Source organism: Cetorhinus maximus, chromosome 19, assembly GCF_964194155.1.
Source record: "Cetorhinus maximus chromosome 19, sCetMax3.hap1.1, whole genome shotgun sequence".
Classification (NCBI taxonomy): Eukaryota; Metazoa; Chordata; class Chondrichthyes; order Lamniformes; family Cetorhinidae; genus Cetorhinus; species Cetorhinus maximus.
In genome coordinates, this window is record NC_135897.1 from 65,932,192 (window position 1) to 65,951,628 (window position 19,437).

The following is a 19,437-nucleotide window of genomic DNA, read 5'->3' on the forward strand; positions in this document are numbered from 1 at the left end:
AGATTGACGCACTTAGTCCCGATATAGTGATTTATTCCGCCCGCCCGCCCTCCCGCTGCAGAATTTCTCACGGGAGGAGACGTTAAACGGGAGGGGAAAAGAGAGCGGAGACTTTTGATGAAACGCTTACTTCCTCGGAGCATGAGTTGGGGTGGCCGACCAGATTTTTAAAGAAAAATTATTAACGAATGCTGTTTACCCGGAATCTGATCAGTCCGGGAAACGCCGTTTAAAATTACATCGAATAAAATTACAACTCTCAGAGGAGGGAAGGGGGCATAAGAAATAACACCCGACAGCGAATCCAAGACCAGAGGGCGAAGAGAGGAGAGAGAAAAAAGAAAAACAGTTGAGAAACAACTGCGGAATTCGAGCCAAGAGCGGCTTCTTAGCCTCCGGATGAAAATTAAACCGGTGGAAAATTCAACCGGATATTTTGTGTCGCGCGAGTGAAATTAGGAGGAGCGGAAAGCGCGAGGCGATCACTGGCTGGAACCGCGGGACAAGGAATAGGCGCAGCGAAGAGCAGCAGGTATCTATCTAACTATCTATCTGCAGCTACATCTGTCTCTCAATAAAATACTCGGATCTTTTCAATTTGTAGCTCCATAATTCATGATTTTTTTTTTTGGTTGGGGGTGGGGGGGAACGGGGGGTGGGGGTGGGGGGGTTGGCAAGCAAAATAAGAGAATGCACACAGGTAGGAGATACTGACCAGGGCAGAGGGACCACCAGGTCCCTGAAGGTAGTAGGTGGGGTAAATAAAAGCAAAAAAACTGCGGATGCTGGAAATCCAAAACAGAAACAGAAATACCTGGAATAACTCAGCAGGTCTGGCAGCAACGGCGGAGGAGAGCACAGTTGCTTGTCCCAACACCACCCCCCCCCCTCCCCTTAAACCAGCTTATATTTCACCCCTTTCCTATTTTTACTTAGTTTTGTTGAAGGGTCATGAGGACTCGAAACGTCAGCTGTGCTCTCCTCCTCCGATGCAGCCAGACCTGCTGAGCTTTTCCAGGTATTTCTGTTTCTGTTTTTGTGTTGGCGGGGTAAATAAGGTGGTTGAGAAGGCACACGGGACACTTTCCTTTATTGGCCAAGGCGTAAAATATAAGGGTGGAATGGTAACGCTTGTACTGCACAAGACCCTAGTTAGGCCCACAGCCGAGGTAATGTGTGCAGTTCTGGCCATCGCATTGCAGGTAGGATGTGCCCGCAGCAGAGAGGATACTTAAGAGATTTACAACGATGTTGCCACCAGTGGAGAATTTTAGGTTTGAGGGAAGATTGGATAGGCTGGGATTGTTTTTTTTAGACCAGATGGGCGATTGTATAAAATCATGAAGGACTTAGATAGAGAAGATTTATTTCTATCAGCAGGGAGGTCAATACCCAGGAGCAATATATCCAAAGTACTGGATCCCGTATCCGAGAAGCTCGGGAAGGGAGGTGCACTGGACACAGTGATTTTCCAGATTTTGCGTCATGCGATGTAGATGCTGCAAGTCTGAAATAAAACAGCCTTTCCTACATTTTTCTACTTTTCATTTATTATTAAAATTCAGGTTTTCTCATAATCATTAGTTCTTCTGAAGGATACACCTGAAATGTCATGACATGTTTTACTCCCTGAGCGGATGTTGACTGATCTGTGTACTTCAAAAAAGGTCATTGTAGTTTCCAGCATCAGGTCCTTGTGATTTTTGGACGCTGGGTAAGGGGTACCGGTACTTGAACTGCATTTAGTGCTGAGAATGATGGACACTTGGAGTGAGCGAAGGCGAACCCAAGGCCAAAGAATTGACAATGGGCTAAGCCTAGCCCAGCAATTAAATAATTTTTAAAAACTTGAAATTACTGTAGAGTTCCAAAAGTATGGATTGGTTTATCGTAATTAAACTGCATTAAAATAGTGACAAAATTGTACTGGAACCCGAGTTACCCTGCCGTGTGACGGAAGAAAAAATAGAATACTATTTGTATTTGAATTACTGAATCACAAGATATTAGCCCTGGAAATACAGCGCTAGTGCCGCACCCTCCTTTCTGTGCAGGGACGGGCGAGGAGTGGTGTGTTTACACAGAAAGCAATTTGCTTTAGGCATGTAGTCATGAGGAAGGGCTTAAGACTTGAAATATTAACTGACCTGCCCTTTAGTGTATGTTGCCTAACCTACTGAGTAGTTGATGCTTTTTCTTCTTTTTGTTTTTGAGCATGTTTGTTTTTTGATTATTATTTTAAGTATAGTTTTCATTTTGCTTGTTTTTCTTTATGTTTACTTGAAAGCACGAAAACACATCAACAAATCTTGGCCTGATTTCAAAAGCATGTGAACATGAGGGATATTGACGTTGGAATAGAATATGCAATCTCCAAGCCTGTGTGTAAAACAGCAAATAGAAATTCCCAGCATTTGGAAAACTACAAGGAACAAGCAGAAACCCAGGTTAGACTTTTATGCTTTTCTTTATGAAGAGGCTTTAATGCTGTTTTGTGTATGTGGGGTTAACTTGCAGATTTTTGGACTGAGAATGGTTTGTGTCTTTTTACATAGAATTGCAATGAATATAAAGCACAAAAACAGGCCATTTGGCCTAACTAGCCCTTGCTGTGTTTATGCTCCACTCGAGACTCTTCTTGTCCTTCCTCATTCAGCTGTATCTCACCATACACCTCTGTTCTCTTTTCCCTCACGTGCTTATTTAGCCTTCCTTTAAATGTATCTATACTATCCAGTTCAATCAGCCCCTGTGGTAACAAGTTCCACATTTTCACTGCTCTCTGGGTAAAGAAGTTCGTGATAAGAAATGGGAACTGAATAATTTTGTTTTCATAGAACTTAAAGGACTACAGAATTTTCGAGCAAAAGCAAGGCTCAATGTCAATGTTTGTTCTATAAAATCATGGAGTTTTGGCCATTCAGCCCACTGTACTGGCATTGGCTCTTGGAATATCCATGTTTCTCCATAAGTTTTTTAATAACTTTATTTTCAAATATTCATGTCCCTTTTTATGAATGTAATTGTTTCCACCACCTTTTCTGGCTTGGATTTTTAAAAAGCCCTAGCTCCTCCCTTTGTCATTTTTGCAATGCAGTCAAATTACTGACATGTAGTTTATCTCTACTTCCCTTATTGACGTTCCCTTTAATTTCTAGCTTTTCTATTAGATCTCATTAACTTTTTCCATTCTTATGAAAGGTGCTTCAAATTTCGCCCTCCCACCAACTTTTTAATTAAAAACCCTCAATTGTGGTGTCATCTGAATAAATGTCTTCTGCATTTTCTTTCCAACTTGGACATTCTAAAGTAAGGTGTCCAAATATGGCAATCTGCCCTTGTCTTTGATTTTTTTAGAGGCTTAGTGCTCTGACTTATTTTAGTATTCTTTGCTCAATTGATGAAGTCTAGGTTTTTTTTTACAGCATAATCAACTTTTCGTCCCACTTGTAAGGATTTGTCTATCTGAACTCCTAAATCTTTGCTCATCTTTCGAAGTTTTACCATCCAGTGTCTATACCCTGTCCTTTGGCTTAAAATGTATGAGCTCACATTTTTCATAATTAAGAATTCACCCTGTCTTTATCTGTCCAATCTATTAGCCTGTGAATGCCCTCTTGAAATCACTTAACGCCATCTTCACAATTGAAAATACTTACCTATTTTTGTGTCATGCACAGATTTTGATAATGTGCCCCATAGCTAAATCCAAACATGGATAAAGAGGTGCAGTGATCCTCACACTGACCTCAGGGTATAACAACAGTCTAAAAATACTTTGTTTTCTGTCCTTTAGCCAACATCTTATTCACACTGTTACGTTGATTTAATACTGTAACAGCTATCCATGCATTTTGTATTGAGTATAACATTGTATTAGAGAATGTGCTGTACCAAGTGTCCTAATTGTTACAGAGGAACATAGGACCATAAGCCTTATGGAGTTGGCCATTCAGCCCTTCGAGCCTGCTCCACCATTCGATGAGTTCATAGCTGATCTAATTGTGGTCTCAACTCCACTTTCCTGTCTGCCCCCCATAAACCTGACTCCGTTGTCAGCCTTGAATAAAATCAGTGACGCATGTTGGATATGAACAACATATTCATGTTGTACAAAAACAAAAACACCTGGAAAAACTCAGCAGGTCTGACAGCATCTGCGGATAGGAGCACAGTTAACGGTTATCTCCACCTATCACCTTTGACAACAAAGTAAAAATAGAAGAAAGGTGAAATATAATCTGGTTTAAGGCGGGGGGGGGGGGGGGGGGGGGGGGGGGGGTGGGACAAGAAGAGCTGGATAGAGGGCCAGTGATAGGTGGAGATAACCACCTATTCGTTAACTGTGCTCCTATCCGCAGATGCTGCCAGACCTGCTGAGTTTTTCCTGGTGTTTTTGTTTTGGATATCCAGCATCTGCAGTTTTTTGCTTTTATCTTAATGTTCATGTTGTACATACCTTGCATTCAATATCTTGATTTATGGTTAAGCAATAAATTATTTGTGCTGTTGAAAACTATTTATTTTTTCCAGCTACATTTACTAGTGTGACTACAAATGTAAGGCAGCATCCAAAACATTGCAGTTGATAGAATTTAGAGCCTTAAGAGTTTATAATGTAACAAACTGATAAAAGAGGGAACTAAATTTGGTGGTTGGGCGGTTACTACACAGATAACTGTTCTCCAGAAAGTTGACAAGGTAAAGTTGTGATTTTGAACAGATGTCTCCATAGGGCAGACATTTCTGTAGTTTGTACTTAATAGAGCAGGAAACTTTCCTTTGTTAGCGCAATGCTTGAAAGACAGTCTCTCTGACAGTGTAGCTCTTCCTTAGAACTGCACTGGATTGTCGGCCTGGATTATGTCCTCAAATCCTAAAACAAGCATGCTATCACTGAACCAAAGCGAATGTATTAATATGACAGAATTTGCGCAGTCTCAAAAAGAATTAATTGGTTTTGGTGGTATTGGTTGAAGAATGTCTATTCGTCACATGAGGAGAACTGTGCTTTTCTATGGAGGGGGCAAAAATGACATTTGGACCCATTACATCCACCTGAACAATTAGACAAGCTGAGTTTAATATTTTGCCTTAAAAATAGCACTGATAAAAATACAGTGTTACTTGTAGCAGCTGAAATATCACTCAAGCCAAGGCTTGCACGGGTGCTTGAAACATCAGTGTTCTGACTTGGGTAAAAGTTACGACTACCAACAAGTCAAACTGGCAATTAAGCATCATTTCAAACAATGTTATAAACATCAGTTTCAATATACATGTGCCAAATTTATTGAGAATTTCAACCAATACCAGATGGGATATGCCTGAGAATGCTGAGGGAAGAAAGGGTGGAAATTGCAGAGGCACTGGCCAGGATCTTCCAGTCCTCCTTAAATGCGGGGTTGGTGCCAGAGGACTGGAGAATTGCAAATGTTGCACCTTTGTTCAGGAAAGGGTGTGAGGATCAACCCAGCAATTATAGGCAGTCAACTTAACCTCAGTGGTGGGAAAACTTCTAGAAATAATAAACTGGGACAAAATTAACAGTTACTTGGACAAAAGTTGGTTAATTAGGGAAAACCAACTAAGATTTGTTAAAGGTAAACCATTTTTAACTAACCTGATTGAGTTTTTTGATGAGGGTAGTGTGTTTGATATTGGTGTCATGTATTTTCAAAAGGCTTGATGAAGTGCCACATAATAGACTTGTCAGCAAAGCTGAGGCCCATGGAATAAAGGGACAATGGCAGCATGGATACAAAGTTGGCTGAGTGACAGGAAATGGGGCACTAATACAAAAGCTAACTACTGCGGATGCTGGAGAACTGAAATAAAAACAAAAAATACTGGAAATACTCAGCTGGTCAGGTAGCATCTGTGGAGAGAAACAGAGTTAACACTTCAGGTTGATGACTTTTCATCAGAGCAGAAGGAAGATAGAAATGTAAGCATTTTTAAACTAGTAGGGGGTTGGAAGGTCAGGAAGAACAAAATGGAAAACAAAAACAGAATTACCTGGAAAAACTTAGCAGGTCTGGCAGCATCGGTGGAGAAGAAGAGAGTCGACGTTTCGAGTCCTCATGACCCTTCAACAGAAGTTCTGTTGAAGGGTCGTGAGGACTCGAAACGTCGACTCTCTTCTTCTCCACCGATGCTGCCAGACCTGCTAAGTTTTTCCAGGTAATTCTGTTTTTGTTTTGGATTTCCAGCATCCGCAGTAGTTTTTTGTTTTAGAACAAAATGGAAGGTCTTTAATAGGTTCGAGGGCAGGAGAGGTGCATATAGTTGAAAAACAAAGGTTGTACCCAGATGAGGTGTGAATAGCTGTATAACATGTCATGAAACTAACTTCTTTTTCATTATATTATTGTGGTTTATTATGAAGTAGGTTTATGGGTGAGTGTGGATGGTTGTCTGTGTAACTGATTTAGTTGAATTAGAAACCGATAGACTGTAAGCTTGAAATTTTCAAAAGAAGTTAGGGATAAAAGCTATTTGAAAAGCTAATGAGTAAACATGGATGACATCTTAGCATGTAGGGTGTGAAGGAAATGTGCATTTTTAGATAAGTGAGGAATTGTTTAGCTTTCAAAGGGATGATTGGATGTTTACAACTTTTGAGATAAGCAAGGCCAAGCACGGTTTATTTTTTCCAAAGGTACTGACCATATTGGCATCGTGAAAGAATTTTATATTATGGGAAAAGTAAATTTCCAAAGACATATAGAACAATGGAATTTACAGATTAAAGAGAGAGAAACATATATAAAGAGAATGGAAGGCTATGTTGTGGGGCCATGTAAGATTTAAGAGGACCATGTAAAACAGCCTTGGGGAAGCCTCCAGCCACTTTTAGCAGAAGTCTGCCATGTCCAGTAACCAGAAGGTGGAGGAAAGCCTTTGGAATTCCACTGTTGAGTGGGTGCGATGGTAAAATTGGTGGCTTTTTTTAAAATTTAAAATTTATTTTGGACTGTGGCCTTAATGTGGGGTGTGTAGTTGAGATTTTGGGATTTGTTGTAGTATTAAGTAACTGTAATCTTATGTATGTGCTTGAAATCTTTTCTTTTGTTAATAAATGTTTTAATTTAGTTTTAAAATTCCCTAAAGGCGTTAATGGACTCATTACTTCTGAATTCAGTGCGCAAATTCAGCTTAATAAATATAAATTGCAAAACCGTTGTTATAGCATGGCCAAGTTTCTCTTGTGGGTTTGGTCTGCTTGGCACACATCACCTGCCACATCATAACAAGCAGCCATCTGAATGTAATATGAAGGGATAAAGAAAAAAAGAAACAAGCCAGCAAAACAAAACCTAAAATGTGGCTTAAAAATTCTTAACATTTCTATCTTCCTCCTGTTCTGATGAAAGATCATCAACAGGAAGTGAGGAGATGTGGTATGTGGTAAATGGTTGTTTTTTGGATAGAGAAAGGTATACAGTGGTGTTTCCCAGGGGTCAGTACTCAGCCCACTGCTTTTCTTGATCTGTGTTAATGACCTAGACTTAGGTGTGCAAGGCACAATTTCAAAATATGCAGATGACACAAACTTGGAAGTATTATGAGCTGTGAAGAGGATAGTGATAGGCTTGAAGAGGACATAGAATGGTGGAATGACACATGACAGATGAAATTTAATAGAGATATGTGAAGTGATACATTTTGGTTGGAAGAGTGAGGAGAGGTAATATAAACTAAAGGGTACAATTCTAAAGGATGTGCAGGAAAAGAGAGACCTGGCAGTATATTTGCATAAATCATTAAAGGTGGTAAGGTAGGTTGAGAAAGTGGTTGAGAGGAGATTTGATAAGAAGTGCTCAAAATCATGAGGGAACCAGATAGAGTGAAACTCCCTTGTGGCTGAGGTATTGAGAACCAGAGGACACCAATTTAAGGTGATTGGCAAAAGAACCAAAGGCTACATAAAAATACTTTTTTTTAATGCAACGAGTGGTTATTACCTGGAGTGCACTGCCTGAGTGTGTGGTGGAGGCAGATTCAACTGTAGCTTTCAAAAGGGAATAGGATAAGCATCTGAAGAGAGAAAATTTGCAAGGTTACAGGAAAAGGGCGAGGAGTGAGATTAGCTGAATTACTCTTGCTGATATGGACACTTCTGTACTGCAACTGAATCTATACTGGGATGTACAACCTTTTTGCATGAGTGGCCATGTTTCAATTTTTTTCGCATTCAAGGGGCCAATGAGAAAATTTCAGAAAGATAAGGTTTGGCACAACATTAAACATGAATTTTAAAAAAAATGTCAAAGCAATAAATTGATCATCTTAAAAAAAAAAGTAATTAACAAGTATTACAAGTGCCAAGTAGCAGAGCTAACCAAGAAAAGCTTGATAGCTTTTTTGGTTAAGAAGTGGAGCAAGAGAGAGAGACAGACAAGGCTGCAAATCCTGATCACAAGGGAAGTGGGTAGGGACCAGGGTCGAGCTAAGGAGTTGGGTTTAACTAACAATGATGTTGTGTTCACATCTGGTGGCGCAAGCTTCGAGCTGGCCTCAGTGCAATTCATATGAAAGTGGGGGTCTGAAGGGGGTTGCCTTTTAGCCCCGGTTTTCCTCCTTTCCCGGCCTTTCTGGATAGGTTTTAGGGGACGGAGGAGGGGAAGGAATCTCTCTCTCTCGCTGTGGCTCGCACATACATTCTCCCTCTCACTCTGACAGACACTCACTCACTTGCACACGTGCGCTCGCATGCTCTCATTCTCGCATGCGTGTGCGAGAGAGCCCACATGTCTGCACCCCTTCTCTCGAGCACCCGCCCGTGTGCCTCCGCGCCCCTTCTCTCGAACGTTTGCATGTGAAATGTGTCTTAATTGGTGAAATCACCCTCTCTGGCTTTGAAAATTAACTTTTACAAACGTGGAGTCTCATTCCTGCAGTTTTTAAGTTATTGTTGGAGTTTTTTTACTTTTTCTTTGTCTCATATCTCTCGCTTTATTTCACTTTTTGCACATGATTTGGCATTGAATTTACTATCCAAAATGCAGTTCCTACTCCAGATTCTGCCTCAGCGAGGATCATTCAATCATTGGTTAAGGATATGCACAGTGCTTGCTCTAATCTACGAAGTCTAGGATTCTCTGTTGAGGGTGCTATGCTATTTTGGATTTCGAGTCATCACAAGTTCCAATGCAAAAGTCCATAGGAAATTTGTGGGCAAGTATAGCTATAAATATAAAGACAGTAAGAATTTCTATAGATACTTAAAAAGAATAAAGTAAACAAAGTGAGCATTGGTCCCATAGAAAGTGAGGCTGGTGAATTAATAATGGAAAATAAGGAGATGTCAAATGAATCGAACAGGTATTTTGCATCAGTCTTTATGATAGAGGATACAAGTAACATCCCAGAAATAGCTGTAAATCAGGAAATGGAAGGGAGGGAGGAATTCAAGAAAATTACAATCACTAGGGAAGTGGTAATGGGCAAATTGTTGGAAGTGTGGACTGACAAATCCCCGGGTCCTGAAGGACTTCATCCTAGGGCCTTAAAAGAAGTGGCTTGTGCGATAGTTGATGCATTGTTTTTAATTTTCTAAAATTCCCTCGATTTGGGGAAGGACCCATCAGATTAGAAATCGTGAATATAACTCCTTTATTCAAAAAGGGGGGAGACGAAAAGCAGGAAACTACAGGCCACTTAGCTTAACATCTGTCACAGGGAAAATGTTAGAAGCTATTGTTAAAGGCATTATAACGTCTTCTGAGACGGAGTTCCAAAGTTGCACAACCCTTTGGGAGAAAAAAATTCTCATCTTTGTCCTAAAAGGGCACCCCTAATTTTAAAATTGTGTCCCCTAGTTCTGGACTCAACCACGAGAGGAAACATTTTTTTCACGTCCACCTTGTCGAGACCATTCAGGATCTTATATAAGTCAATCAAGTCACCCCTTGTGCTTCTAAGTCATTGATACAACTCTAAAAAGTTGAGGCCCCAGTACAGGCCCTGCGGGACTCCATTCATCACATCCTGCTAATCAGAAAAAGGTCCATTTATGCATACTGTTTTCTGCCAGCCAACCAATTTTCTAACCATGCCAAAATGGTGAGTCTTTGGAACTCTCTTCCTCAAAAGGCAGTGGAAGCAGTGTCTTTGAGTATTTTTAAGGCAGAGGTAGATAGATTTTTGATAAGCAAGGGGGTAAAACGTTCTCGGGGGTAGGGGGGAATGTGGAATTGAGATTAAAATCAGATCAGTTCAGGCTTGAGGGACCGAGTGGCCTACTCCTGCTCCTAATTTGTATGTTCGTATGAATGGTTAGCACTATTCATTCAATGCTGACTGCGCAATCTGGGCCATTGTGTGTTCTAGTTGGGCTAGAGTTGCACAGGAAGCTGTCTTGGATTTAAAGTGACAGAATCATAATTTTTGGATTTGTAATAGCATGATATGCTGGCAGCTAGTTCAGGTAGTTGAGAATGTGTTAATAAATAAAAACTAGGACATAAAGAGAAGGCTCCTGTTGAAGTGATGTGTCCCACTGCAAATAAGAAAAGAATTTGGAATTCAATCATACCTTTCACATCCCCAAGTGCTTTCTAGCCAGTGAATTACTTTTGCAGCGTTGTCACTGTTTTATAGTCAACCAGGGCAGCCAGTTTGCACAAAATGAGATTCCACAAACAGCCGTGAGATGAATGAGTAGTTTTAGTTGTGCTACTTAAGGAACAAATGTTGACCGTGATACTCAGAGAATGTATTTGCTTTTTGAATAATTACCCTTGGATTTTTTTTAACCTCCATTTCAGAATAGCTGTGTAAACCAGGTTGTTCACTATGTTAAACTAATTACAGTGAAACCGATCTCAAATGTATACTCACTGCCATATACAAATAGTTCCTCAGGATAGTGCCCTAGGCCCAACCACCTTCAGCTGCTTCATCATTGACCTTCCTTCCATCATAAGGTCAGAAGTGCGGATGTTCGCTGACGATTGTGCAATGTTCAGCACCATTTGTGACTCCTCAGATACCGAAGCAGTCTGCCTCCAAATGCAGCAAGATGTGGAGAATATTCAGGATTAGACTGACAAGTGGCAAGTAACATTTGTGCCACACAAGTGCCAGGCAATGACCATCTCCAAAAAGAGAATTTAACGATCGCCCCTTGACATTCAGTGGCATTACCATCACTGAATCCCCCACTATCAATATCCTGGAGGTTACCATTGACCACAAACTGAATTGGACTAGCCATATAAATACTGTGGCTGCAAGAGCAAGCCAGGAGTGTGATGGAATACTTTCCACTTGCCTGGATGAGTACAGTTCCAACAATACTCAAGAAGTTTGACATCATCCAGGGCAAAGCAGCTGGCTTGATTGGCACCTCATCCACAAACTTTCACTCCCTCCATCACTGACGCACAGTAGTAGCAGTGTGTACCATACACAAGATGCACTGCAGGAACTCGCCAAGAATTCTTAGATAGCACCTTTCATACCCACGGCCACTACCATCTAGAAGGACATATGGGAACAGCACCTTCTGGAAGTTCCCCTCCACGCCACTAACCATCCTGACTTGGAAGTATATCGCCGTTCCTTCACTGTCGATGGGCCAAAATCCTGGAACTCCCTCCCTAACAGTACTGAGTGTACCTACACCGCATGGACTCGTCATAGAAGGCAGCAGTTCAAGAAGGCAGCTCGCCACCACCACAGCAAGTGCAATTGGGAATGGGCAATAAATGCTGGACTAGCCAGCGACGCCCGCATCCCATAAATTAATTTTTAAAATTTCAGATTATCTAGCACCGAGGAACTGTTTATGGTTTGTGTCTATATGGAAAACAGAAATCTACTTAAAAGTACAAAGTACCAGTTTCTTCCCTTTAATTTTGAGCTTTCAGGTAAACCTACAGATGACTTGAGTTGAACAACTCAAACAATTACCCCAATTTTTTTCACATCTAACCTGCCAAGCGTGAACGGGGAGGGTTTAAGTCGTGCACCCGTTTTACATCCCGCCTGATTTTTACTTCAATAGAGATTAAAATCCACTGAGGGGAGTGCGCAGGAGTAAAACGGGCATCCAATTTGAAACCACCCCACTTCCAGGTGGGTTAGGTTAAAGTCAGGGTTACTGAATTTACACCAACTCACCATCAATATTGTTCAAACACTCTGAGATATCGGACTGAGTACCAGGACTGCACTCTATTTGTTATCTTTACGTAACTCTGTTCCAAACAGAAAACACTTCTAGATCATTTTGATGCAGGAGGAAAACAGTTTTGGCCTTGATATTTTATTAATAATTCTACAGCAAGTTTCAGTTCTTTCCCTGCACCCCTGCAACCCCCCACAAAAGTAATCAATTAACTCGAACTTGAGCAAGTTTCAACATTTGTTATTAAGCCAGAACATTTTGATCTGTTGTAAGCAGCAAGCTGTACTTTTGAAGGCAAAATCACCTCGATTTTGTTTGATTTATTTTACTTCTGTTCTTTCAACACTGCTGTGTTGGTACTCTGACCTGTTAACCCCAATGCTAGTTGCTCCTGACTTTCACAAAATGTTCGTTGCTTTGTTTTCTTTCCCTTTCTTAGTTTCTCTCCTCTCCTTTCTGTCAGCCATGGTTTAATTAGCACTATCGTCTCTTGAGTCAGTGTTCTGAGGTTAAGACCCAGTACTTGAGTACAAAAGTCAAGGCTGACACTCCAGTACAGTACTGAGGTAATGCTGCGCTGTTGGAGGTTCCATCTTTCACATGAAATGTTAAACGGAGGCCCCATCTGCTCTCTTAGGTAGAAGACATAAAAGATCTCTTGGCGCTCTTTTGAAAAAGAGTGGGGGAATTAGCCTTGATGTCCTGGCCAATATTTATTGCTCAATCAGCAACAGAAAAAAAACCAGATTATCCAGCCATTGCTGCTGTGGGAGCATGCTATGCTCAGACTGGCTGCTGCATTTCCAACATTTTAACAGTGACTATGCTTCAAAAGTATTCATTGGCTGTAAAGAGATTTGAGATGTTTGATGGCCATGATAAGTGCTTTACATTAGTGCAAGTCTTTCTTTCTTTCCCTCCCTGTTAATTCAGAATTGAAAGATATGGAAGTCCTTTAGAATGGGTCAGTTGAACTGAGTGGTTCACTCACTGATCTTTGAGCCTTTACTGTCTGGTTACGACATAGGCCCAACTGTGGGACAAATATAACTGAGTTGTGCATTTCAATTCGACTACAAGGTTTTAAGTGGAAGTAGAAACTTAGGTTGCATCATAGGAAGGCAAGTTGTGTAAAATTACAGTAACCTGCAGTAGACTGCCTCTTCAGTCACTAAAATTCAGTTTGTAGCCTGTTTTGTATAATTTAAGCATTTAACCTTTTGTTTATGTAACGTACAAAAAAATCCAAACAAAAATAACTGGAATGTCCTTTTGTCCTTTTACCCTTATATTGGCCTTCATTTTTTTGCTCACTATCTCATGCTTCCTGTTCTTTTCCCTTCTTCTCCCTCTTTTTTCCTTCCACCCCCTTTCTTCCCCTCCCCCCTTGCTCTCCCTTCCCACATCATAATTGGACAAAGTTTGATATTTGTATTTGAAGAACTGAAATTGAGTTAGATAAGCAGTTACTGTCTGAATCTTGGTGTCTCCAAATAACCTGATTCCTTTGCCTTTCAGATTTGCACTAAAACAAAGGGATTGGATTAAAATGTTAAGAGTCACCTCTTCTCCAGTAGGGAGGGATAGTGTATTCTGCTCAATGCCAACAAAAACAAATTGTATTTAGATAGTGACTTTATTGTTGTACAACATGCCAAGGTGCTTCAAAGGAGCATTATAAGATAAAGTTTGATATGGAACCACATAAGGAGCAATTTGGACAGGAGGTAAAATACTTGGTTGAAGAGGTAGGTTTTAAGGAGCAACAGAAAGTAAGAGAGAGGTACAGTTGGAGAGTTTAGGGATGGAATTCCAGACCTTGGGGCCTTAACAGATAAAGGACTAATCAACAGTGGAGGGAATGTAGAAATTGGGAATGCACAAGAAGCCAGAATTGGAGGAGCACAAAGATCTTCGAGTTGTATTGTTGGAGGAGGGTGAAGAGATTAGGAAGGGTGAGGAATTGATGAGCCTGAACACAAGGTTGGGAATCTTAAAATCAAGGCGATGTTGGCCTGGGAACCACTGTAGATCAGTGAGTACAGAAGTAATGTATTAATGGGAGGATGTGAATCAGGTCATGGGCAGCAGAAGTTTGGAAGAGCTGAAGTTTATGGAATGTGTATGATAGGAGGCAGCCCAAGAGCCTGGCGGTAACTATGCCTGAAGGTTTCAGCAGCCGAGGGCTTAGGTAGGGACGGAAATGGGCATTATTACGGAGGTGGAAGTGGGTGGATTTTGTGATGGAAATGTTTTAGGATCGGAGGCTCAGTTCTGGGTTAAATAGGACAGCGAGGTTGCAATCAGTCTGATTTCAGCCTTGGACTGTGTCTAAGGAACAGAGTTTGTGGCTGAGACCAAAGACAATGGCTTCAGGTTTCCCAATATATGTGCTATTAATTTATTTTCTCTTGTTCCTTCCATCTTTTTGAATGAAAGAGAGAGTCGTGTGAAGATGCTTTGGAGACAGCAGGCCGGGTGGAAGGGCTGTCACTGGATGTCTCAATGCATTCCTGTATGCAAATTCAGGATGAGAAAAATCAGAAGGGAAAATATCACCATAGCCTACACCTGTTGAAGCCCTTTCGCAACACCTCTAAGTGAGTGCCTCTTAGTAATGCGAACTTGGCATCATTGTATATCCAGTTTTTCTGAAATATGTGCTGAATACATTTATAGTTTAACATTCTTACATGTATTTTCCTGTGTAACTTAACAGCATATGGGTTTTAAATCCTAAAACTAAGAGATTTTATAATGAAATTTGATATAAAATAGAATTGGAGAGAAATTTGCAATAGTATAAAGGTTTTTATTTTAGTTAAATTCTTTTTTCAAAAATTTCTCTGCTGTGTAATATCATTCAGCAAGGTATATTAATTCTACTACGTGACCTCCTTCCTTCTCTCCTCCCTCCCCCCCAACTCCCTGATACAGTGTTTGTCATAATGAGTCATAACCTTAAGGTGACAGAGACGTTAGAGGGTTTGGCAAATACGTGAGGACCTTCAAGGATTTCAGGAGGGCATAGACTGAAAGCAAATGTGTTATAATGTATATAAGTGTTAAGGTAATGCATTTTGGTAGGAAAAATGAGGAACTGAAGAACAAGCAGCAAAATTATTTAAAAGGCTGTGGAGTTATCGAGACCTAGAACTGCGATTGTGTAATTTATGGAAATTGCATGTATAGGTAGATAAAACCATTAAGAAGACCATAAAATTTTAGGTTTTAATAATTTGGATTGCTAAAGGAGAGTGGAATGTTAAGGTTGTGCAGTGCAATAGTTAGACCACAATTAAAGATATGGTAGTATCATGGTTATGTTATTTGACTTCTAAGCCAGAGGCCCTGGCAAAGGACCCAGAGACAGGAGTTCACATCCTGCCATTGCACCTGATGAATTTAAATTCAGTTAATCAAATAAATCTGAAATGAAAAGCTAGTTTCAGTTACCAGGTTATTGTAAAAACCCATCTAACTCATTAATACCCCTCAGGGAAGGAGATTTGCCACCCTTAACTTGATCTTGCCTGTATGTGAATCGCAACAATATGGTTGACTCTTAGGGCGGAATTATCCCAAATTTGCACTTAACTGAGGTAGCGGACGGTGCTGCCTGGCGATGGCGGGTTTTCAGGCCGTATCGTTCTGAGCCCACTTCATTATTTATGCACTCCCGGGAAACACGCCATTTCCATGGTGGGCGGGCTCCTCATTTGCCCGCCCGCCATAACCCAGCCGTTGCATCACGCCGGGCGACATGTTTATAGGCCAGCTGCAAGCACAGCGCTCATTGCTTCCAGCTCACCACTGCTGCCAAATGCCCCCAAAGGCAAGAAGACTGCAGCCCGTTTTAATGATGGGCCCCTTGAGCGACTGCTGAGTGCCATGGAGGCCCACCAGGATGTCCTGTACCCCCACTCTGGCTGCAGGGTGGGCAGCAACCTGACCAATCCAGCTTGGGAGGTGGTGGCAGCAGTGGTCAGTGCCAACGCCCTTCAGAAGAGGACAGCCACCAATGCTGCAGGAGGATGAATGATGATCTCCGTTCTGCCAGGGTAAGTCACTCTTCTCATCACTTTCAACGCACACACTCTCAAACCCATCACAGAGCCCTCACTCACTGCCAGTTCAAGGGACATCACCAGTCACACTCTTCACCATCATTGTCCTCATCCCATCCATGTGACCGCCCACCACCCACACAGGCCAGGTACATTTATCATCTGGCTCGGAGGCGTCCTGCTTACACTCTCTAAATCTCTTTCCATGCAGGACAAGCTGGCACGCAACAAGAGAGAGAGGTCGCAGACTGGTGGCGGAATGCCTGAAATCAAAGCCTTCACAGACTTTGAAAACAGAGCCATCTAACTGGCCAGTGAGGACCTGGACCAGTCCTGTGCTGACGGTGAGGTCGGCGCTACTGTACCAAGGTCACAATTGGAGATGTTCGCTGATGATTGCACGATGTTCAGCACCATCCATGACTTCTCAGATACTGAAGCAGTCCATGTCCAAATGCAGCAATACCTGGACAATATCCAGGCTTGGGCTGACAAGTGGCAAGTAACATTCACGCCGCACAAGTGTCAGGCAATGACCATCTCCAACAAAAGAGAATCCAACTATTGCCCCTTGATGTTCAATGGCATTACCATCACTGAATCCCCCACTAGCAACACCCAGGGGTTACCATTGACTAGAAACTGAACTGGACTAGCCATATAAATACTGTGGCTACAAGAGCAGGTCAGAGGTCAGACAAGTAACTTACCTCCTGACTCCTCAAAGCCTGTCCTCCATCTACAAGGCACAAGTCAGGAATGTGATGGAATACTCCCCACTTGCGTGGATGAGTGCAGCTCCTACAACACTGAAGAAGCTGGACGCCGTCCAGGATAAAGCAGTCCACTTGATTGGCACCACATCCACAAACATTCACTCCCTCCATCACTGACACACAGTAGCAGCAGCGTGTACCATCTACAAGATGCACTGCAGGAATTCACCAAGCTTCCTTAGACAGCACCTTCCAAACCCACGACCACAGCCACCTAGAAGGACATGGGCAGCAGACAGATGGGAACACCACCACCTAGAAGTTCCCCTCCAAGCCACTCACCATCCTGACTTAGAAATATATCACCGTTTCTTCACTGTTGCTGGGTCAAAATCCTGCAACTCCCTTCCTAACAGTCTTGTGGGTGTACCTGCAGCACATGGACTGCAGTGGTTCAAGAAGGCAGCTCACCACCACCTTCTCAAGGACAACTAGGAATGGGCAATAAATGTTGGCCCAGCCAGCGAAGCTCGCATCCCATGAATGAATTTTTTTAAAGAAAAGTGAGGATCCAGTAGTGCAACATCCATCAGACAACCATGCCATGAGCAATGTGAAAGAGGACACAGGCCACTAACATGCACTAATTATCTCCCCTTGCTTTCGCAGGCACATCTGCCAAACAGCCGACAGAGTCCATTACCCAGGGCTTCCAATCAAGCCCCAGAAAAGCCTCTGGAGAGGAATCTGGAGGCACCCTCCCTGAAGTCCCATCACAGCGCTCACCCACACCCTCCTCCAGTGCAGAGAGACACACCTCGTTGGGACCTAGCTTTAGAGTAGCCAGGGATCACAATCTGGTGAACACATCGCACTGTCTGATCCACTGCAGGCAGCAGCAGGGAGCAGCAGGGACTTCCCAGGTGTCCGGCATCCAAAGGACTGCTGAAGGCCAGAAATTTGCTGATGACGAGCCTCTGGACTCTGTCATGTCACAGTTGTTGGAGCTGCAAAGGCAACCTTGGGAACATCTGGAGGGGATGTCCGCTGCACTCCTTCGATTGCAAGGCACGACGGAGGAGTCCGCCCACCTTCAGTCTGAGGTAATAGCACTGGCATATCAATGCACTGAGGTCGACACTGGTAGGATGGCAGCCGCCATAGAGACCTTTGTCCAGGACTTCGCTCCTCCACTGCTGCGCAGGCTCAACTACATCGCTGATGCCATGGTTGGCCTCCAACAGTGTGTACGTGAGAGGGGTGCCGGGTAGGTTGATCTCACTCCAGCTGCCCCTGCTCCTCAAGGGGTCAGCTTGGGGCCTGTGGGCACCCATAGGGAGGAGGATCCGTAGGTGCGCACTCCGGGCCTATCCATCTAGGCGACTCCCCTCTTCCTGCGATCTCAGTAGCTGTAGCTCCGCAGGCTGAGGAGGGTGCCACTGCCACACAGGATCCTGAAAGCAGGCCGGGGCCCTTGGGAGGACGCCTGCCAAAGTCATCACAGACAGGGCGTCGCAGTCAGCAGGCTGCCTCCACCTCTGCTGTGGCCTTCCGGGGAGCACCAAGACATAGCGGCAGGGTATGGAAAGTTAAGGAGAATTAACTCTTTTTGGGGTCAAACAATTAAACTAAATTAACAAAATCGGACAAAATAAACACAGCCCCTAAATTAGGGTAGCTGTAACACACACAAAATTTAAAGGAAACTTACAAATATCAAACCAATATGTGATTAAGAGGGTCGATAAAGCACCCCAGTTCCTGCGGTGCCCACCGGGCACGGAAGGCCTCGACGGTGCCGACAGACACTGCGTGCTCCCTCTCTCGGGACACCCGGCCGCGAACGTAGCTGTGGAGGAGCGGCAGACAGTCGGGTGGGACGACCCCTTCGATCGCCCACTGCCTGGACCTGTTAATAGCTAACTTGGCCAGGCCCAGGAGCAGGTTCACGGGTGGTCCTCCTCCCTCCCGGCCCCCCTCCGCACCGGGTGCCCGTAGATCAGGAGCTTGGGGCTGAAGTGCAAACAAAACAGTAATAAAAGGTTCTTTAGATAACTGAAAAGGGAGTGCAGCCTACAACACCCTATATACACGTGGTCAAAGGAGAATTAGTTGCACAGCCTCGGCACGGGTGTTAATCACTTGTACATACTGTTCACTATTGTTAATAAACTCGCAAGAATGCCTCCCTGTCTTTGGCTCCTTGTTCTGATGAGCAGTGTTCGTGTCACTCAGATGTGAAACCTTTCTGCAGAAGATAAAGGCAGGTGTCTCAGTCCAGGGTCTCTTCCCTGTGCTCTGTGCAGCCTTCAGACCAAAGTGATGGTCCAGCCTCTCACTCCCTGGAGACATTACTGATGCCTGCACCTCGGCGGTGCTTGTCATTGTTGCCAGAATGTAGTGGGCAGGCGCCACTGAGTTCTGTCATTCTCTTGGTGTGCTCTCAGAACCTTTTAACGAGGGGCTGAACCCCATCTCTTCAGCATCTGTGACCACTGATGCTGTGCTCCAGTTCCTG

The 19,437-nt window shown here is 43.0% G+C and overlaps 1 protein-coding gene across 1 annotated transcript in view; it reads left to right on the plus strand.

Moving 5' to 3' along the window:
• The window catches only part of LOC144693864 (ATP-binding cassette sub-family C member 5-like), a 137,552-nt gene continuing 118,115 nt past the window's right edge, over window positions 1-19,437 (plus strand). The window contains exons 1-3 of the mRNA XM_078563978.1: window positions 1-532; window positions 2,288-2,447; window positions 14,576-14,736. Of these exons, the coding sequence (XP_078420104.1) occupies window positions 2,337-2,447; window positions 14,576-14,736 (272 nt within the window). The 5' untranslated portion in view covers window positions 1-532; window positions 2,288-2,336. The remainder of the gene's footprint in view (window positions 533-2,287; window positions 2,448-14,575; window positions 14,737-19,437) is intronic.